Here is a 22,346-nt window from a genome sequence, read left to right on the forward strand (position 1 = left end):
AAACAACAGCCACATAGAACTACATTGCTGAGCTAAATAAAAAAGCAAGTAACAAACAGAATTACAGTATGATCTATTTGCATAAGATTCAGAAACAGGCAAAACTAGCTACATGTGTAGGGTTATGGGCCTGCTGCATTGCCTACCTGGAGGGGACACCATTTGCATTCTTCCTGAATGGTGCTCCTGAAGTTGTGAGTCTGTGGCCCTTAGAGAGCTATACCTAAGTGGTCGCACTATGAAGAACTGCAGTTATTGTAACAGTGAGAGTAGTGCTTACCTCTAGGGCAAAGGAGGGGAATTAAGACCAGAGCAGGTCACATGGGGGCCTTCTTGGATACTGGCAGTGATGACCTGAATGCTGGTTTTATAGACGTTCACTTTATAATTATTCATTAAACTATACTTGGTATTGTATGTAGTTTTGACTGTGCACAAAAATGTTTTAGAAAAGCAATAGTGAATAAGGCAGGGGTTCTTAACCGGTTTGTGGCCTGTTAGGAACCAGGCCACATGGCAGGAGGTGAGGGGTGGGCGAGCGAGCGAAGCTTCATCTGCCGCTCCCCGTCCCTCCCCGTCCCGCGCGTCACCGCCTGCACCGTCACCCACCCACCCACCCCGTCCGTGGAAAAATTGTCTTCCACGAAACCAGTCCCTGGTGCACAAAAGGCTGGGGACTGCTGTAGTAAGGGACTCCTGAGTAAAGTGCATGGAGCTTAGCATCACTGTAGGAACTTTGTAGCATCCGTTTTGGCTGTTGGGAACTTAGGGTGGCTTGTTTTTACGTTTGCTTTCTAATTCTCCACCATGTTCCTGATGGTTGAGGATTAAGAAGTCCTGGACAGAAGAGGCAGTGCAGATGGAGTTTTTAGTTCCTAGTCCCCATTTGAATGATTACTCAGACATTAGTGACCTTCCTCACATGGTGTTTGCATTCCACATCTAGAACCCTAAGCTTTCTATACGTTGGCACACACCAACACACTCCATAGGTCATTTGGTACATAGTGAAAAAACTGAAACTAGGAGACCTGGGCTTCTCATTATATCTCACCTTGAACTTGCCGTCTCACTCTGGGTAGGAGACTTGAACTTTCTAACTTGAGTTTCCTAATTGGTAGAAAGATTGTAGTAATATTTTCTCTCCCTAATCCACAAAGTCACAAGTCTATTGTGAGAATCAAATGAGGCATGTCTAAAGTATGTCTAAAGATGCTTTGAAAGTTATAAAATAAGATGATTTAAAATCAGAATTTTGTGCAGACCTTAGTTATTCACTTCACACCCTTATTTTATAGATTGGGAAATTTAGATCCAGAGCAGCGATGTTACTTACAGATAGATAACCTGGCTGTCCATTTGGAGAACTCAGACTGGAACTCTGGATTGTTAGTTCATGCTTTTTCCACTAAACACCATCAATCTTTTAAAATAAATATTCTTATTTTAGCTTATCTGAATTTTTCTTGGTACCATTCCATAGACATTCAAATACATATGTTCATTATTTTAAAGGATCTGTTCAACATAAAAATGGTATACTTGCAGATCGATCCTTTGAACACGGTTTACATGTTGTGTGTTTTTTCCGTAGGGTGGCAATCAAGGTTTGACAGTAGTGATTCAAGGACAAGGCCAAACTACTGGACAGTTGCAGTTGATACCTCAAGGGGTGACTATACTTCCCGGTCCAGGACAGCAGCTGATGCAAGCCGCAATGCCAAACGGTACCGTCCAGCGATTCCTCTTCACCCCACTGGCAACAACGGCCACGGCAACCAGCAGCACCACCACCACTGTTTCCACTACAGCAGCAGGTAGAACCTGGGCTTGTCGGAAATGCTGCTTGTTAGTGTCATGGGTTGCTAGGTGACAGAGGGGGCCAGAGGGCCGGTCTTTATCTTTGGGAGGATGTGCCTCAAGCTGGTGAGTGTCACAGCTGACTGGTCAGCCTCACAAGAGCTTGACCAGATCTCTTGCTCTGACAGCCTCCCTGTCACCACCATCCCCTGTTAAAAACTATAGAAAGCGGGGGGTTGGCACAAAATAGTAAAGTATCGTGGTGACTGTGCCCACTCCTAACTCCTCACCAAGCCTGTAGGAACTGATTGAGTCATGACGTGCTCTCAGGGCAGGTGGGTATTTCCAGCTCATAACCTATGATTGGGAGCTTCAGGACCAGAGCACTTGGTGAGCCTCCTGCTGCAAGCGGCCGTCACTCACTGGCGTCACGCCATAGGAGAGGAATGTGGGCTGGCCTTAGCCTGGGCCAGAAGACCTGGCTGATTTCCAGAGACTGTGCCTTGCTTTGGAAGCCAGCCCTCTGGAGACTTAGCAAAATGTGCAGAGGGCAGCCATGAACAGGGCCCGTGTTCCCCAATTTAGGAGAGTCCTGACCTAGGTGTTTCTAGATGGAGCATTTCTAGGGCATCAATCTTCTGTACTGAAATGCAGAATTCTCACCTTTAGAAAATCCCCTTCAAATTCTTCTTAAACCACAGTCTCATGTTCTAGAGTAAGAAATATTTGGTCTTTCCTTTTCACAGGTACAAGTGAACAAAGACAGAGTAAATTATCGCCCCTGACACAGGTGCAGCCAGCCAAGAGCCTGCCTCCAGTTCAGCCGTCGAGCATGAGTCCTGCAGAAGCCCAGCCTCAGACTGCTCAGCCCGCACAGCCCCAGCCCCCAACCCAACCCCCGTCCCCAGCTCAGCCTGAAGCCCAGACCCAAGCAACTTCTGCCTCCCACGTCCCTCCTGAAGCACAGCCCACCCAAGCACAGTCCTCCAAACCCCAAGGTGCAGGACAGTGTCAGCCTCAGAGTAATGTCCAAGGACAGTCTCCTGCTCGTGTCCAGAGTCCACCACAGACTCGAATGCGTCCATCAACTCCATCCCAAGTGTCTCCTGGACAGCAGTCCCAGGGTCAGACTACAGCCTCACAGCCGATTCCAATTCAGCCACACACATCTCTTCAGCCACCTTCCCAGGGCCAGCCACAGTCACAACCCCAGGTACAGTCTTCAACTCAAACTCTTTCATCAGGACAAACGTTAAGCCAAGTTACTGTTTCGTCCCCATCCCGTCCTCTGCTCCAAGTACGGCAGCCTCAGCCCCAAGTCCTTGCTGTGCCGCAGCTGCAACAAGTCCAGGTTCTCTCCCAGATCCAGTCACAGGTTGTGGCTCAGATACAGGCTCAGCAAGGTGGTGTGCCCCAGCAGATCAAACTCCAGGTCCCCATTCAGATGCAGCAAAGCAGCCCTGTGCAGACTCATCAGATTCAGAATGTGGTTACAGTGCAGGCAGCCAGTGTGCAAGAGCAGTTGCAAAGGGTTCAGCAACTCAGGGATCAGCAGCAAAAGAAGAAGCAGCAACAGATAGAAATTAAGCGGGAACACACCCTCCAAGCTTCTAATCAAAGTGAAATCATTCAGAAACAGGTAAAGTTATTAAGTAAAAGCAGCATGTTCAGTAGCTTGAATTATTGTGCTGTGCATTAGACTTAGTGTTTGGTTGTGTTAGCTTTCCTTAAATAAGACACAAAAGTCATTGATGCTTCAAGTTAGAAGCAGCACTGGATTGACCAAAACGTACTGAATGACTGTTATGGTTTGGAACTCTGTTGGATATAAACAGTCAGTGCTTACTGGAAAAACGACGTGTATTTTGGGAGAACTAAGTTGGAAAGAGTGGACTTAGGAAGTTTAAGTATCATTGATATGAAACCTGAAGGTTTAACTAAGTTTGGAAGCCACTTCAGGCATCATAGCAATTTCTTTGCAGTTGTCATTCCTTAGTTTGCACGTAGACTAAGCAAATTTTATAGACAGATTAAACTCATTTGTGTTTCCAGCCACACCTTCGTAAAAAAAAGATTTAAATAGTATTACTCCATAGCATAAATAAAAAGTGGCATTGTGCAGTAGCTTTGTAGTGAAGTAAGGCAATTTAGATGAGTTAGAATTATTCTGCTTGAAACAAAGCCACATGTATAGTGACATCCTCTATAGCATTGCGGGAGAATGTGCAGCGTTCCGCACTAGTCAGGAGTTTGTGTGGGTTTCAAGTGTTCCCAAGTCAGGAGAACCCAGTTCCTGGGTCTCCCGTTTACAGTCTGTGAAACCCACTGATCTCCCCTGAGCTATATCCTCATTAAAACTCTCTCCCTTTCAGCCACACAGGGTTACTGTAATGATTAAGTGAGGTCATGTATGTAGAAGCACTTTTTATTTTATTTTTTATTGAAATATATTTGACATATAACATTGTATAAATTTAATTTAAGGTATATGTCTTATTGATTTTATACATTCACATCTTGTAATATGACTGCCATTGTAGCAATAATTAACTCCCCTATCATGTCACATAATTTTCATTTCCTTTTAGTGGTTGGAATAATTAAGATCTAGTCTCTTAGCAACTTTGATGATTGTAATGTTGTTAGAAGTGTTTTTTTTTTCTCATTTTAACATCTTTATTGGAGTATAATTGCTTTACAATGGTATGTTAGTTTCAGCTTCACAACAAAATGAATCAGTTATATATATACATATGTTCCCATATCTCTTCCCGCTTGCGTCTCCCTCCCTCCCACCCTCCCTATCCCACCCCTCCAGGCGGTCACAAAGCACCAAGCTGATCTCCCTGTGCTATGCGGCTGCTTCCCACTAGCTATCTACCTTACGTTTGGTAGTGTATATATGTCCATGCCTCTCTCGCTTTGTCACCGTTTACCCTTCCCCCTCCCCAGAGCCTCAAGTCCATTCTCTAGTAAGTCTGTGTCTTTATTCCTGTTTCACCCCTAGGTTTTTCATGACATTTTTTTTTCTTAAATTCCATATATATGTGTTAGCATACGGTATTTGTCTCTCTCTTTCTGACTTACTTCAGTCTGTATGACAGACTCTAGGTCTATCCACCTCATTACAAATAGCTCAATTTCGTTTCTTTTTATGGCTGAGTAATATTTCATTGTATATATGTGCCACATCTTCTTTATCCATTCATCCGATGATGGACACTTAGGTTGTTTCCATCTCCGGGCTATTGTAAATAGAGCTGCAATGAACATTTTGGTACATGACTCTTTTTGAATTATGGTTTTCTCAGGGTATATGCCCAGTAGTGGGATTGCTGGGTCATATGGTAGTTCTATTTGTAGTTTTTTAAGGAACCTCCATACTGTTCTCCACAGTGGCTGTATCAATTTACATTCCCACCAACAGTGTAAGAGGGTTCCCTTTTCTCCACACCCTCTCCAGCATTTATTATTTCTAGATTTTTTTGATGATGGCCATTCTGACTGGTGTGAGATGATATCTCATTGTCGTTTTGATTTGCATTTCTCTAATGATTAATGATGTTGAGCATTCTTTCATGTGTTTGTTGGCAATCTGTATATCTTCTTTGGAGAAATGTCTATTTAGGTCTTCTGCCCATTTTTGGATTGGGTTGTTTGTTTTTTTGTTATTAAGCTGCATGAGCCGCTTATAAATTTTGGAGATTAATCCTTTGTCAGTTGCTTCATTTGCAACTATTTTCTCCCATTCTGAGGGTTGTCTTTTCATCTTGTTTATGGTTTCCTTTGCTGCGCAAAAGCTTTTAAGTTTCATTAGGTCCCATTTGTTTACTTTTGTTTTTATTTCCATTTCTCTAGGAGGTGGGTCAAAAAGGACCTTGCTGTGATTTATGTCATAGAGTGTCCTACCTATGTTTTCCTCTAAGAGTTTGATAGTTTCTGGCCTTACATTTAGGTCTTTAATCCATTTTGAACTTATTTTTGTGTATGGTGTTAGGGAGTGATCTAATCTCATACTTTTACATGTAGCTGTCCAGTTTTCCCAGCACCACTTATTGAAGAGGCTGTCCTTTCTCCACTGTACATTCCTGCCTCCTTTGTCAAAGATAAGGTGACCATATGTGCGTGGGTTTATCTCTGGGCTTTCTATCCTGTTCCATTGATCTATATTTCTGTTTTTGTGCTAGTACCATACTGTCTTGACTACTGTAGCTTTGTAGTATAGTCTGAAGTCAGGAAGCCTGATTCCTCCAGCTCCGTTTTACGTTCTCAAGATTGCTTTGGCTATTCTGGGTCTTTTGTGTTTCCATACAAATTGTGAAATTTTTTGTTCTAGTTCTGTGAAAAATGCCATTGGCAGTTTGATAGAGATTGCACTGAATCTGTAGATTGCTTTGGGTAGTAGAGTCATTTTCACAATGTTGATTCTTCCAATCCAAGAATATGGTATATCTCTCCATCTATTTGTATCATCTTTAATTTCTTTCATCAGTGTCTTATAATTTTCTGCATACAGGTCTTTTGTCTCCTTAGGTAGGTTTATTCCTAGATATTTTATTCTTTTTGTTGCAATGGTAAATGGGAGTGTTTTCTTGATTTCACTTTCAGATTTTTCATCATTAGTATATAGGAATGCCAGAGATTTCTGTGCATTAATTTTGTATCCTGCTACTTTACCAAATTCATTGATTAGCTCTAGTAGTTTTCTGGTGGCATCTCTAGGATTCTCTATGTATAGTATCATGTCATCTGCAAAGAGTGACAGCTTTACTTCTTTTCCGATTTGGATTCCTTTTATTTCCTTTTCTTCTCTGATTGCTGTGGCTAAAACTTCCAAAACTATGTTGAATAAGAGTGGTGAGAGTGGGCAACCTTGTCTTGTTCCTGATCTTAGTGGAAATGCTTTCAGTTTTTCACCATTGAGGGCGATGTTGGCTGTGGGTTTGTCATATATGGCCTTTATTATGTTGAGGAAAGTTCCCTCTATGCCTACTTTCTGCAGGGTTTTTATCATAAATGGGTGTTGAATTTTGTCAAAAGCTTTCTCTGCATCTATTGAGATGATCATATGGTTTTTCTCCTTCAATTTGTTAATATGGTGTATCACATTGATTGATTTGCGTATATTGAAGAATCCTTGCCTTCCTGGAATAAACCCCACTTGATCATGGTGTATGATCCGTTTAATGTGCTGTTGGATTCTGTTTGCTAGTATTTTGTTGAGGATTTTTGCATCTATGTTCATCAGTGATATTGGCCTGTAGTTTTCTTTCTTTGTGACATCCTTGTCTGGTTTTGGTATCAGGGTGATGGTGGCCTCGAATGAGTTGGGGAGTGTTCCTCCCTCTGCTATATGTTGGAAGAGTTTGAGAAGGATAGGTGATAGCTCTTCTCTAAATGTTTGATAGAATTCGCCTGTGAAGCCATCTGGTCCTGGGCTTTTGCTTGTTGGAAGATTTTTAATCACAGTTTCAATTTCAGTGCTTGTGATTGGTCTGTTCATATTTTCTATTTCTTCCTGATTCAGTCTTGGCAGGTTGTGCCTTTCTAAGAATTTGTCCATTTCTTCCAGGTTGTCCATTTTATTGGCATAGAGCTGCTTGTAGTAATCTCTCATGATCTTTTGTATTTCTTCAGTGTCAGTTGTTACTTCTCCTTCTTCATTTCTAATTCTCTTGATTTGAGTCTTCTCCCTTTTTTTCTTGATGAGTCTGGCTAATGGTTTATCAATTTTGTTTATCCTTTCAAAGAACCAGCTTTTAGTTTTATTGATCTTTGCTATCGTTTCCTTCATTTCTTTTTCATTTATTTCTGATCTGATTTTTATGATTTCTTTCCTTCTGCTAACTTTGGGGTTTTTTTGTTTTTCTTTCTCTAATTGCTTTAGGTGCAAGGTTAGGTGGTTTATTCGAGATGTTTCCTGCTTCTTAAGGTAGGATTGTATTGCTATAAACTTCCCTCTTAGAACTGCTTTTGCTGCATCCCATAGATTTTGAGTCGTCGTGTCTCCATTGTCATTTGTTTCTAGGTATTTTTTGATTTCCTCTTTGATTTCTTCAGTGATCACTTCGTTATTAAGTAGTGTATTGTTTAGCCTCCATGTGTTTGTATTTTTTACAGATCTTTTCCTGTAATTGATATCGAGTCTCATAGAGTTGTGGTCGGAAAAGATACTTGATACAATTTCAATTTTCTTAAATTTACTAAGGCTTGATTTGTGACCCAAGATATGATCTATCCTGGAGAATGTTCCATGAGCACTTGAGAAAAATGTGTATTCTGTTGTTTTTGGATGGAATGTCCTATAAATATCAATTAAGTCCATCTTGTTTAATGTATCATTTAAAGCTTGTGTTTCCTTATTTATTTTCATTTTGGATGATCTGTCCATTGGTGAAAGTGGGGTGTTAAAGTCCCCTACTATGAATGTGTTACTGTCGATTTCCCCTTTTATGGCTGTCAGTATTTGCCTTATGTATTGAGGTGCTCCTATGTTGGGTGCATAAATATTTACAATTGTTATATCTTCTTCTTGGATCGATCCCTTGATCATTATGTAGTGTCCTTCTTTGTCTCTTCTAATAGTCTTTGTTTTAAAGTCTATTTTGTCTGATATGAGAATTGCTACTCCACCTTTCTTTTGGTTTCCATTTGTATGAAATACCTTTTTCCATCCCCTTACTTTCAGTCTGTATGTGTCTCTAGGTCTGAAGTGGGTCTCTTGTAGACAGCAAATATATGCGTCTTGTTTTTGTATCCATTCAGTCAATCTGTGTCTTTTGGTGGGAGCATTTAGTCCATTTATATTTAAGGTAATTATCGATATGTGTGTTCCCATTCCCATTTTCTTAATTGTTTTGGGTTCGTTATTGTAGGTCTTCTCCTTCTTTTGTGTTTCTTGCCTAGAGAAGTTCCTTTAGCAGTTGTTATAAAGCTGGTTTGGTGGTGCTGAACTCTCTCAGCTTTTGCTTGTCTGTAAAGGTTTTAATTTCTCCATCAAATCTGAATGAGATCCTTGCTGGGTAGAGTAATCTTGGTTGCAGGTTTTTCTCCTTCAACACTTTCAATATGTCCTGCCACTCCCTTCTGGCTTGCAGAGTTTCTGCTGAAAGATCAGCTGTTAACCTTATGGGGATTCCCTTGTGTGTTATTTGTTGTTTTTCCCTTGCTGCTTTTAATATGTTTTCTTTGTATTTAATTTTTGACAGCTTGATTAATATGTGTCTTGGCGTATTTCTCCTTGTATTTATCCTGTATGGGACTCTCTGTGCTTCCTGGACTTGATTAACTATTTCCTTTCCCATATTAGGGAAGTTTTCAACTATAATCTCTTCAAATATTTTCTCAGTCCCTTTCTTTTTCTCTTCTTCTTCTGGAACCCCTATAATTCGAATGTTGGTGCGTTTAATATTGTCCCAGAGGTCTCTGAGACTGTCCTCAGTTCTTTTCATTCTTTTTTCTTTATTCTGCTCTGCAGTAGTTATTTCCACTATTTTATCTTCCAGGTCACTTATCCGTTCTTCTGCCTCAGTTATTCTGCTACTGATCCCATCTAGAGTATTTTTCATTTCATTTATTGTGGTGTTCATCATTGTTTGTTTCATCTTTAGTTCTTCTAGGTCCTTGTTAACCGATTCTTTCATTTTGTCTATTCTATTTCCAAGATTTTGGATCATCTTTACTATCATTATTCTGAATTCTTTTTCAGGTAGACTGCCTATTTCCTCTTCATTTGTTAGGTATGGTGGGTTTTTATCTTGCTCCTTCATCTGCTGTGTGTTTTTCTGTCTTTTCATTTTGCTTATCTTACTGTGTTTGGGGTCTCCTTTTTGCAGGCTGAAGGTTCGTAGTTCCTGTTGTTTTTTGTGTCTGTCCCCAGTGGCTAAGGTTGGTTCAGTGGGTTGTGTAGGCTTCCTGGTGGAGGGTACTAGTGCCTGTGTTCTGGTGGATGAGGCTGGATCTTGTCTTTCTGGTGGGCAGGTCCACATCTGGTGGTGTGTTTTGGGGTGTCTGTAGACTTATTATGATTTTGGGCAGCCTCTCTGCTAATGGGTGGGGTTGTGTTCCTGTCTTGCTAGTTGTTTGGCATAGGATGTCCAGCACTGTAGCTTGCTGGTCGTTGAGTGAAGCTGGGTGCTGGCGTTAAGATGGAGATCTCTGGGAGATTTTCGCCGTTTGATATTATGTGCAGCTGGGAGGCCTCTTGTGGACCAGTGTCCTGAAGTTGGCTCTCCCACCTCAGAGGCACAGCACTAACTCCTGGCTGCAGCACCAAGAGCCTTTCATCCACACCGCTCCTTAATTTGGGATGATTCGTTGTCTATTCATGTATTCCACAGATGCAGGGTACATCAAGTTGATTGTGGAGCTTTCATCTGCTGCTTCTGAGGCTGCTGGGAGAGATTTCCCTTTCTCTTCTTTGTTCTCACAGCTCCCAGGGGCTCAGCTTTGGATTTGGCCCCGCCTGTGCGTGTAGGTTGCCGGAGGGCGTCTGTTCTTTGTTCAGACAGGACGGGGTTAAAGAAGCCGCTGATTCGGAGGCTCTGGCTCACTCAGGGCGGGGGCGAGGGCGGGGGCGGGGGGGGTAGGGAGGGTCGCGGAGTGTGGGGCGGGCCCGCGGCGGCAGAGGCCGGCGTGTCGTTGCTAGCCTGAGGCGCGCCGTGCACTCTCCTGGGGGAGCTGTCCCTGGATCCCGGGACCCCGGCAGTGGCGGAGCTCCCCGGAAGGGGGTGTGGACAGTGACCTGTGTTCGCACACAGGCTTCCTGGTGGCGGCAGCAGCGGCCTTAGCGTCTCATGTCCGTCTCTGGGCTCCGCACTTTCAGCCGCGGCTCGCGCCCGTCCCGCGCCCGTCCCCGGAGCTCTCCCAAGCAGCGTTCTTAATCCCCTCTACTCGCGCACCAGGAAACAAAGAGGGAAGAAAAAGTCTCCTGCCTCTTCGGCAGGTCCAGACCTTTCCCCGGACTCCCTCCCGGCTAGCCGCGGTGCACCAACGCCCCGCAGGCTGTGTTCACGCCGCCAACCCCAGTCCTCTCCCGGCGCTCCGACAGAAGCCGGAGCCTCAGCTCCCAGCCCCGCCCGCCCCATCCGGCGAGCAGACAAGCCCCTCGGCTGGCGAGTGCCGGTCGGCCCCGATCCTCTGCACTGGAATCTCTCCGCCTTGCCCCCCGCACCCCCGTTGCCGTGCTCTCCTCCGCGGCGCTGAAGCTCCCCCACTCCGCCACCCGTAGTCTCCGCCTCCGAAGCTTCCCCACTCCGCCACCCGCAGTCTCCGCCTGCGAAGGGGCCTCCCAGCGTGTGGACACCTCTCCTCCTTCACAGCTCCCTCCCGCTGGTGCAGGACCCGTCCCTATCCTTTTGTCTCTGTTTATTTTTTTCTTTTGCCCTAACCAGGTACGTGGGGGGTTCCTTGCCCCCTGGGAGGTCCGAGGTCTTCTGCCAGCGTTCAGTAGGTGCTCCGCAGGAGCCGCTCCACGCGTAGATGTATTTCTGGTGTATCTGTGGGGAGGAAGGCGATCTCCGAGTCTTACTCTTCCGCCATCTTCCCGGAAGTCCCAAGGTGTTCCCGTTAGAAGTGTTTTAAGCAGCAGAGGATTTTTTTTTTTTTTTTGCGGTACGCGGGCCTCTCACTGTTGTGGCCTCTCCCGTTGCGGAGCACAGGCTCCGGACGCACAGGCTCAGCGGCCATGGCTCACGGGCCCAGCCGCTCCGCGGCATGTGGGATCTTCCCGGACCGGGGCACGAACCCGCGTCCCCTGCATCGGCAGGCGGACTCTCAACCACTGCGCCACCAGGGAAGCCCCAGCAGAGGGAATTTGAAGATGTATAGTAATATTCTTAAAAAATTAACGTCATATATAATGTGTTAAAATGCATTATTATCCAGCTTTTAGCACTGTATGGTCCATGAACTGAGAATTATTACAATGTCTGTCTTTACCCTAATCTCTGCACAAGGTGGCAATGGGGCGGGGGTGGGGTGATCTTTAAAATGAATGCCTGGGACGGAGAGCATGATGTTAAAAACATGGTTATTGAAGGATGATAGCTGGGTTAAAATTAGAGCTGTATTAATTCTTTAATCTCAAACAAGTTAGTAAGTTCTTTATGTCTCACTATCTCATTTATAAAAGTTTCCCTACCTTTCAGCGTCGTTACGGTGAATAAACAAGGTAATGTCAGCTGCTTCCCTGGGCACAGTGCCGGGTATGTGATAAGCACCCGGGCCAGACAGTAGCTCTCATTTTATTTGTATTACGATATAAAATTCTTAGTTTCTTTGGGAAACACATACATGTGCTCAGATTTCTACTGTTGTTACCTGTGTACCAACTTGTAGTCATTATAAAATATGCATTTTTGGATTTTGTTCTGTCCTGAAGGTGGTGATGAAGCATAATGCTGTAATAGAACATTTAAAACAGAAAAAGACCATGACTCCAGCTGAAAGAGAAGAGAATCAAAGGTAGGGAGAAATGTTTATAACCCATTACACTGGGTCTCACTGTATATCAGTCTCTTCTCTTTAACACACACACACACACACACACACACACACACACACACACACACACAGTTGTTCTGAGTTTATATGGTTTTTACCTTGATTGAAGTTTATTAAATGAGAACACTCAGTACTAACAGATACTCATAACTGGTTCCAATCGCTCTGAAGCTTTCCAGTCACAGAAAGTTTGTACCAACTGTAAAGACGTAGAAAAATTTTGTCTTAAGTCTTTCAGAAGGAAATGCCCAGTATTACATAGATTGTGTATTTCTCTCTAGAATGATTGTCTGTAACCAGGTGATGAAGTATATTTTGGATAAGATAGATAAAGAAGAAAAACAGGCAGCAAAAAAACGGAAGCGAGAGGAGAGCGTGGAACAGAAACGTAGCAAACAGAATGCCAGCAAGCTCTCTGCACTGCTCTTCAAGCACAAAGAGCAACTCAAAGCCGAAATACTGAAGAAGAGAGCACTGCTAGACAAAGACCTACAAATTGAAGTGCAGGTAAGAAGGTATTTTCTATCCTCCTGTGTTCAGTGTTTAGCATCAAATTTTATTCTTCTTTTCCCCTTGAAATTTCCATTAAGCTTAAAATTTGAGCTTGTTTTCTAGATTTTACATTTTTGTCCCTAGAATGAGAAGCAGTGGGACATATGTCTTTTAAAGCATGACAGAGATTTTTGTATCTACATGTATATTGTAATCTCTAAACTAGCCACTCGGGGAGGTTAGTCTTTTGATTAAAACATTTGAGGACCCTCTTGGCAACAGCCCTTATTGTCTGCGACGCAGTCTTTGCCAAAAGTTATCAGGAGCTACGTTTCTGGAGAAAGGTAGACAGAGAAACTGCAAAATAATGTTGAAAGAAAATAAAGTGTGCTTATTAAATAAGACCAGATTTCTTTCTTGACTTGTAAATGATCTGCAGGCATGGCTAATCCTCTGCTTACTTAGGGAATTTGTTGAAAATTGAAAGAAGACATCTATTCATACATATTTAAACAGTTTTTTAAAAGAGAAGTGGGCTATATAAAGCATCCCTAGAAGTGCCTTGTACATTTTAAGAAGGTGAGAGATGTTAAGACAACACTGATCATCCTACTAACAAACACTGTACATAACTGTGAGACATTAGACATCTTCCCACTGAAGTCAGAAACCAGATAGTAGTGCCCAGAATCAACATTATTGCTTAGCATCTCTAGAAATTCTAGCTAAGGTTAAGCCAAAGAAAGAAAGGAGATAAAATTTGTTATTGTGTATATATGATTATTATATCAAAACCCCAAAGAAAAATTATTAAGATCTAAGAGAGAGTTCAGTAAGGTAGTCACTGCTAGATAAATACTGAGATCGCGACCATTGTCCAAGTAAACAAAAATAAGGTTCGGTAATCTTTGATCATCCCCCCTCCAAAGATGACCATTTTAAAATAATTTTAGGATATAGCTTACATATATTACTTTTAATAAATGTATTCACATATAAAAACATTTTAAACAAAATCAGAATCACGCTGGAGACAACATACACTGAACATTTTTCTTTTTCTGCACTGTACATACTATGCAGCCATTTAAAAATGTTAACAACTACTGCAAATATTCTAGTATACAGTCGTGGTGTTGCTTCTGACAGTGTATCGCTTATCCAATGAGGAAGAAAAATTATACTTAAAGGAAACGTTCAGCATTATTTTAACTATAGAATTTATTGCTAAGATGATTTAGTTTGAGGAACAACATTCAAACGTATATGTACTAGCATATTTTAAAATTTATTTTTAATTATAAAGATTTTTTTATTTTCAGCATATGTGATTGGTCCTTTATATCTACCTGTTCTTATATCATTTATGCTTGCCTTTTTAGAAAATAGACTTCATTTTTAAGAGCAGTTTTAAATTTACATAAAAATTATGCAGAAAGCAGAGTTCTTGTATACTACCCCCAACCCCAGTTTCTCCTATAATTAACATCTTGCATTAGGGTGGCATATTTGTACAATTCATAAGCCAGTATTGATACATTATTATTAACTAAAGTCCATAGTTTACATTAAGTTTCACTCTTTGTGTTGTATAGTTCTGTGCATTTGACAAATGAGTGATGTCATATAATCATGTTACATAACAGAATACAGAATCATATTACAGTATCATACAGAATAGTTTCACTGTCCTAAAAATGTGTTGTCTTCTACCTTTTCCTCCCTCCTCCATCCCCCTCTGCTTGTCTTTTCAATATTTCTTACTCATTTTTAATAGAACTTATGCCTTCATTTAACTCTTTGAATGTCTCATACATATTATAAAGTTTTTTGTCAGATTGTTCTATAAAACATAAAAATTCACTTGGAGTGAATTCAGATTCGGTTATTGATTTTTGTTGGTTGCTTTTTCTTTTTTTTTCTTTTTTTTTTTTACATTACATGTTTTTATTGTTTTTCATTTGATTTTGCATTTGGAATTTTAAGTGAGAGGAGTTTTGTTTTTGTTTCCTTCCTCCAGAAGCCTAGTGTAGCACAGCCAGCCTTTAACATCCAGCAGGGAGCCTGCACTTCCCAGTTCTGAATCTGGAGCCCAGGAGGCCTGCAGTTTTAGCCCTGGTCATGGTTTTGTGTTTCCGTTCCATAGAGACATTTATATCTTATTCAAGCATGGCCGTCTTTTCAGTTTTCTCTTTTTTATATCTTACTACCATGGGAATGTTCTTGAAGAGGTATGTCAAAGTATGTACCTACTACACTGTCTTGACGATCTTGATTTTCCTAAAATCCATCTCTTTAGGCTATAAACACATCATACTATTAGGAATATGAAACTCAAGATTTACTTTCTTCCCTAGGAAAAAGTTCAGACTTTGTTTTTAAATAGAGAAGGACTGTAGAATTGTCACACAGCATATATTCTCAGTTATAAGACTATTTAGACTCCAGATAGAGGAAAGAGGTTCATTAAACCAGGATCATTCTGGTTTATTTGTTAGAATTTTTTTGATGTTTAAAAACTTGGTCATAGCTCTGGTTTAATTACACCAAGCTTGTTCATGAATGCCAATCACAGTGATTTTCTCTAAGGAAATAAAAGTTCTTTTTTTTTTTTTTTTTTTTTTTTTTTTTATTATTTACTTTTGGCTGTGTTGGGTCATTGTCGCTGCACGTGGGCTTTCTCTAGTTGCAGCGAGCAGGGGCTACTCTTCGTTGCAGTGTGCAGGCTTCTCGTTGCGGTGGCTTCTCTTGTTGCAGAGCTCGGGCTCTAGGCACATGGGCTTCAGTAGTTGTGGCTCGCGGGCTCTAGAGCGCAGGCTCAGTAGTTGTGGCGCACGGGCTTAGTTGCTCCGTGGCATGTGGGATCTTCCTGGGTCAGGGCTCGAACCCATGTGCCCTGCATTGGCAGGCAGATTCTTAGCCACTGCACCACCAGGGAAGTCCAAGGGAAATAAAAGTTCTTTCATCATCATTTCTCAGAATAAGTTGTAGCACTAGGTAGCAGAGGTGTGTCTGTAAAATACCTCACATGGGAAAAAGTATTTTAATTTATGCAAAATTTGTATTGAGAAAATAGCTCTCCTTGCAGTCTTAAATTCTAGCCACAGGAGCACAGTAAATAAGGCACATCTGTCTTACTTTGCTCTGGGCTGGTCAGGCCACATCTGGAGTATCACGTCCAGTTCATGTCGAGACTCACTCTAAGGAGACACGAGGAGATTTGCCGGAAGAAAGCAGCCAGCGAGCGAGGACACTTGAAATCATGTCCTGAGTGATGACTGCAATGACCAGGGCAGGACCCTGGCATGCGGGAGGGGCCGTTCTTTCTACACACTTGCTCATCTTTCTGTCAGACCTCCTTTGAAGAGAGCTAGCAGTTTTCTAGTTGTTGTGTAATCTTCATCTTCTATTTCTAGTTGTTTTAATTGGGTTTAAGGTGTAGTAAGAACCCTCTTGTTTGGAGTTAACAAGACTCCCTCACTTTAGAGTGAACTGTGGAGCTACTCAGACAAGGGAGGTGATGTAACGTCCTCTGGCCAGAACGTTACATAAGTCAGTTGATGGTCTTATATTCTTTGATTGACAACAGGAAGAGCTCAAGAGGGACCTGAAAATTAAGAAGGAAAAAGACATGATGCAGGCCACAGCTGTCGCTGCCACCTCCCCCGCCGCAGCACCGGCACCTCCAGCCCCTCCACCTTCCCCACCAGCTCCACCCCCGCCACAGCACTCAGGCCCCCTAGCCACGGCCACGGCCACGGCCACGCTGCCTGTGGCTTCCCAGAAGAGGAAGCGAGAAGAGGAAAGAGACTCAAGCTCCAAGTCGAAGAAGAAGAAAATGATCTCTACTACCTCAAAGGAAACGAAGAAGGACACAAAGCTTTACTGTATTTGTAAAACGCCTTACGATGAATCTAAGTGAGTAGATCTTTTTGAGCTCTAGTTTATTTTCTTAAAAGTTTAGCTCAGTTTCCAGTTTTGAAGAAAATGAGTATATCAGTAGCAATGTAAATAAAAACAGTTAAAAATAAGGGTAATAATATTTCATCTGTGGTTTTGCAGCTGATATTTTTAACGTTGACACTAGAATAAAAGTTTGGTTCTTTTTCCACGTGTTCATGATTCGTGTTTGTCCTTCATCATATTTTCTGTCAGATAAGCTTTCTGTTGCTCCTTTGCTGTCTCCTCTTCTCTCTGGATCAACTCCAGATCAATTAGTAATGCTGTCTGGAGAAAGGTGTATTACTGTCACCGCCCAAAGTTGAGATCATCTGTTCTGGAATCTTCCCAACCCCACGATTACATCCAATCCTAAAGACGACCTACATACGAATGGTGCCAAGGGGCTTTTGAGTTTGAGTGGTTTTGGATTTTTATCATGTAATTTTAAGTAATTCTATGGATTTTGTATTAGAATACTGTAACCTAATATTTTTGTCAAAGTTCCCACTTTCTTATTGGGGACAAAAGTCAGAAAAATACAAAAAGTGATTCTTTCACTCATTCCTCAAGTACTACACTCAAAAATTTGATAAGCATGGCAGCTGGAAGCTGCTTTTGACAGTTGTAACTTGTATTTGGTGATATATACAAGATTTTAGAGACAGTAATCCATAAACATGGTTACACTTTTTTTTTTCCTATCATTATTATCACTTAGCTAGGTATTTAGCTTCCATTTTCAACATTCAAATGCAGGCCAAGTTTTTAAAGCCAAAATTAACCACAGTGTTAATTTTACAGTACCCAAAAGTTTATTTGATTGTGATAAAAAAGTATGATCATTTAGAATTAGGAATGCTTAATGTCTACTGTAAGTGGATGCCTAATCAATTTATAAAATAAAATTGTTTAATGATGTTTAAGCTGTAACATTGAAGCTGCTTTAGTGGTGCTATTTAAATTACAGTCTGTTTGCAAGTGCTAAATCAAAACTTTTTGTTGGTAGATTTAGCTATGTGTTGAATCAAACACAGATCAGTGTAGGCATCTGCACTTTTCGTTGTCTTACTTTATGAGAAATTAGACATGATATTAAAAGTAGAACCCTATTGATTGATTTTCCCCTTAGTCCAGTACAAGTCCAATGCAATTTTTGTAAATTTACTTTCTTTACAAAAGATTTTCTTTCTTTACAGAAAGATCTGCTTATGGAATTTCCTTAAATAACAAGACATTTTGGCCTATTTAAAATATTCAGATCATAGAAATTCATTTCACACACAACTTTTTTTAACACCTAAATTGCATAAAATGCAGCACACGTGTACGTATGCTCATTCTATTGAGTTTGCCTCATTATTTTGGGGATATTTCATATTTTTTAGTTTTTCATTATTCACATTTCAGTATACCGGCTTCATTCATTCCCTATTCTAGTTGGGAAGAGTTAGTGGTTTTTAAGGAGTATTTAGTGATCTCTTGTTCCAAAGTAGGCTCCTTTGGGAATGTAGTGAGAGTGACTAAAACCTGAAATTCAAGTCCTGAACTCACTTCCAGAACACACAGCCCACCACCTGGTGAAGGCAACATACCAAAATGCCCTGAAGGCCTCCACGTGCGGCAGTGAAAATCATGCGGGAGCCATAATTCAAAAGAAAAAAGTTAGTGGCAATAGGATACACCACACAACCATTATTCCTTTACGTTCAAAAGCAGGTTAGGTGGAAGCTTGAGGACTATTTCGATTCCTGTAGGCGAATCTGCCAAGAAACACCTTGGTAGAACCAATGGTATCAGCAAGGCCAGTCTGGTTCCCTGCAATTCACGCTTATTCTTGCCATGACTTTGACGAGGCGTTCCTCCGGAGCATTCGTCAACACTTTGATACACTGTGTGTTTGTCATAGAGATGCTTTTCACTTTACCGTTTGGGATCTTACATTACAAAAGACTTGAGGATTAATTAACTGATAACCCACGGTTACACACTCATACAGCCCCATCTTGTGGTTTTAGATTAACTATCCTTACATCACTCTCCACTCCGTGTGTCCCTGTTTTTGAATTGAAGTAGTTCTTCACCAGCTAATTAAACTGGCCACTCCACATTGTCACACACATTCTACTAACTGAAAAACTGGCCCATGTCATAGTCTGTTAAAATTAGATTAAATTCCAATATTTACTTAGAAAACTTGGTAGAAACTGAATTACTACATGTACCTTTTTTAGTTTTCTTCTTCATACCATGTTTTGACCATTTTTCTTCTACAACTGGCTGACCTCCTGCATGTTCCTTGTAGTGTAACTTCTACTTGGTGTTTGCGCTTTGCTTTGTTTTCAAATTTAAATCGTGAGATACATTTTCAAACCTATCTAAGAAATAGCCCTGATTTTGAAATGGCTTCTGTGGCATAGGTTTGACAGATGTAAGTCTTTGATTCTTTGGCTTTGGTTTTTGTGCCTGTTACAGTTTTACACACATTCATTAAGAGGGAGACATTACCATCAGTGTGTTGTTTATTTTTTCAAATTCCAGTGTGTTTTTAAAGACCCACATTTCACTAAACAGTGTATTTGTTGAAATAGATGTGAGCGACTCTATGTCCCCACACTTGATATAGCATCAGATGCTGTAGTTTGTCAGGGTTAGAATGGTTGGATTCAGGATGTTTAGCTGACTCATTGCAGAAAGTTATCCTGTAAGAACGTGAATCAGGACAGGGAAGACAGACTTACGTACCATGCAGCTCAAAATGACAATTACATTGTCATTTTCATTGTGAATGCTTTTAGGTTCTATATTGGCTGTGATCTTTGTACTAACTGGTATCATGGAGAATGTGTTGGCATCACAGAAAAGGAGGCTAAGAAAATGGATGTGTACATCTGTAATGATTGTAAACGGGCACAAGAGGGCAACAGTGAGGAATTGTACTGTATCTGCAGAACACCTTATGATGAGTCACAGTGAGTTCTGATAAGAGCATCATATTTAATAATTTAGGAAGCCAAATTGCTCTGACTGGTTACTTATTTGTTTTAAAATAAAAAGCAAGGTATTTTTCTGCATATATTATACACTTACATTACAAATTCTTTTCCAATTTTTTTTTCTCTTCTTCCCTCTTTGCCTCCCCTTCAAAATTTATGTTGCTTCATAGTGAATGTTTGAGATGCATTGGGGAAAATGTGGTTTAATGGTAGACTTGATTCTTCAATATGTAACATAGAAATTAATGAGATTAAAATGGCCTGACTTGTTTGGACTTTATCAGTGTTTTGAAATGGTGCTTTATTGCAGGTTAGAAAAACACTAATTTGGGTACAAGCTCCGAGACTCTGTTAAACAGCTTTTAGGATTTTGAACTCCCAGTTGGGTGGCCAATATCAGCTTCCCATTTGATATGGTATTAGTTGAAAGATTTTTGTCTTTATTTTGTTTTGAGCTTTGAAGTCAATTAAATGTTTTACATTTTTCTTCATATTGGTTCTCCAATTTTGACAGTGTTCTTAAACCTTTAATGCTTGTTCGTAACATCAGAAATACTAAAGTAACTCATTGGAATGTCAATCTTCAAAAGTATTAAAACAATTATAATACTAAAACTATTTTATATCCCAGGGTTAGAATATATTCAATGCATGTTTTATTACTTTTTAAAGTAAATTATAAGTAATGTGATCCCATCTGTTTTGAATTCACATTTCCATTTCGGATCTTGCAGATTTTATATTGGCTGTGATCGGTGTCAGAATTGGTACCATGGGCGCTGCGTTGGCATCTTGCAAAGTGAGGCAGAACTCATTGACGAGTATGTCTGTCCACAGTGCCAGTCAACAGAGGATGCCATGACAGTGCTCACGCCGCTAACAGAGAAAGATTATGAGGGTTTGAAGAGGGTGCTGCGTTCTTTACAGGTGAGAAACCACGCTCTGTGCAGCATTTAAAGATGAAATCAATCAGCGTGACCTTGGAAACACGCCTGGGGTTTGACCTTTACAATCTTAGAGCACCTGACTATTTAGTGACTCCCAGCTGAAGTGCTCCACAGACTTCAGTCCGTCCTGTGCCGACTGTTGTTGTTTAGCTAATGCTCATGTTTAAAATGACTCATTATTTTTAACCTAAATTTTATTTTTAAAGAAAACTATCTTACCACCATTGATTGAAAAGCAATTTGATTAAATTCTAGTGAGATACAAATGCTTATCTAAGGCTCTGAGCCAAAGCCTTCCCTCCCTTATTAAAAACAAGAAGGAAGGTGGGGGTGGCTTCTAAGATTAGCAAGCATTAGAGATGTATTCCAGGCATAGGAGTGCTAGATTGACACTTCCTCCTGTTGTAATCATAATTAGAAGCGTTGAAAGAACTGAAACGAGAACAATAGTCTCAATATGTGGTTAAATGTTATTTAACATCACCGTCACACCTCTGCCACATCATTAGCCTGCAGAGGTAACCATTCCACACTTGGAACCCATCCCACTCCAGTTTAATTGGTGTGATTGCAGTGCCAACATCGCTCAGTTGGCAGGTCATCGTGAAGGGACCAGAGTACAGATTCCTTGACCCCTAAGCTAGTGCTCCACCATCCCCGCTCCAGGCCGAGGTTCCAGACCTCTCTTTGAGAACCATTATTACAGAGCATGCTCGTCTGAGATAATCTGTGACTACAGCAAAAATCATCTAAGTATAAATAATTTCATCTCTCAAGTTTAAAACTGACTCTTCCAGTTTAAAGGTCGATGGATGCAAGAACTCAAATGGGAAACTTAAGTGAAATTGTCATTTCCACCTGACAATAACCTGACAGTATGATGCCTTTTTTTTTTTTTTCATTATAGGCCCATAAGATGGCCTGGCCTTTCCTTGAACCAGTGGATCCTAATGATGCGCCAGATTATTACGGTGTGATTAAGGAACCTATGGGTAAGTGCTTGAGTTGAACATGGAGTTTTTTCAGAAGTCTCAGCAGCTACTTCATTTATCATCCAAAAAATTGATATATCATGAACATATGCTGAGCAAGACTGGTGAGAGTCCAAACTGGTATACGGTCATTTGTAGGATAAACTGGGAGCACGTATTAAAGTTCAAGTGTGTGTACCTTTGGACCCAGCAGTTGCATCTCTTAGGATTTACATGTGCACAGGTATGTTGTTCATCACAGCAGTGTTCATAATTGCAGAAATACTGAAAATGAAATAAATAGCCATCAGTAGAGGAGTAGCTAAATCAAAGGATGAGCAGAGTATTCTCTACTGTATAATGAGTGAAATCAGTGAACGGATTGGGGTCCTTGTGAGCCTCTCCTCTTTCCTGTCACCTCTTCTTCATCTTTTCCTGAAGGAGAGCAAAGGTAGAAATTCAAGAGAATATAGCCTCATTGCCCAGAAAATAAAAGTGGTACTAAATAACAGCTACAAGTAACTGTACAGTAAGTCCCCTACATAACAAACCTTCAAGTTGCGAACTTTCGAAAATGCGAACGTGCATTCGCATGTCCAGTCATGTAAGTTAGTTCACGTGTCTGGTGTACATTGTCACATGTGTGCATCCTCTACAAGTGGTTGTGCTTTTGTGTACTTTACTGTACAGTACTGTAT

At 41.0% G+C, this 22,346-nt stretch overlaps 1 protein-coding gene across 17 annotated transcripts in view; it reads left to right on the top strand.

Annotated features, from left to right (window-relative positions):
- The window catches only part of BPTF (bromodomain PHD finger transcription factor), a 139,185-nt gene that overhangs the window by 105,779 nt on the left and 11,060 nt on the right, over positions 1-22,346 (top strand). For 10 of the 17 annotated variants that reach the window (XM_049701830.1, XM_049701829.1, XM_049701828.1 and 7 more), the window contains 8 exons: positions 1,595-1,817; positions 2,547-3,439; positions 12,182-12,264; positions 12,585-12,810; positions 16,385-16,713; positions 19,533-19,706; positions 20,465-20,657; positions 21,585-21,669. In XM_049701830.1, coding sequence (XP_049557787.1) covers positions 1,595-1,817; positions 2,547-3,439; positions 12,182-12,264; positions 12,585-12,810; positions 16,385-16,713; positions 19,533-19,706; positions 20,465-20,657; positions 21,585-21,669 — 2,206 coding nt within the window. Of the gene's footprint in view, positions 1-1,594; positions 1,818-2,546; positions 3,440-12,181; positions 12,265-12,584; positions 12,811-16,384; positions 16,714-19,532; positions 19,707-20,464; positions 20,658-21,584; positions 21,670-22,346 lie in introns of those variants that run through there. The other 7 variants (XM_033438852.2, XM_033438860.2, XM_033438865.2 and 4 more) reach the window with 4 other exon arrangements.

Source organism: Orcinus orca, chromosome 19 (genome assembly GCF_937001465.1).
Source record: "Orcinus orca chromosome 19, mOrcOrc1.1, whole genome shotgun sequence".
In the NCBI taxonomy this organism is placed as follows: domain Eukaryota; kingdom Metazoa; phylum Chordata; class Mammalia; order Artiodactyla; family Delphinidae; genus Orcinus; species Orcinus orca.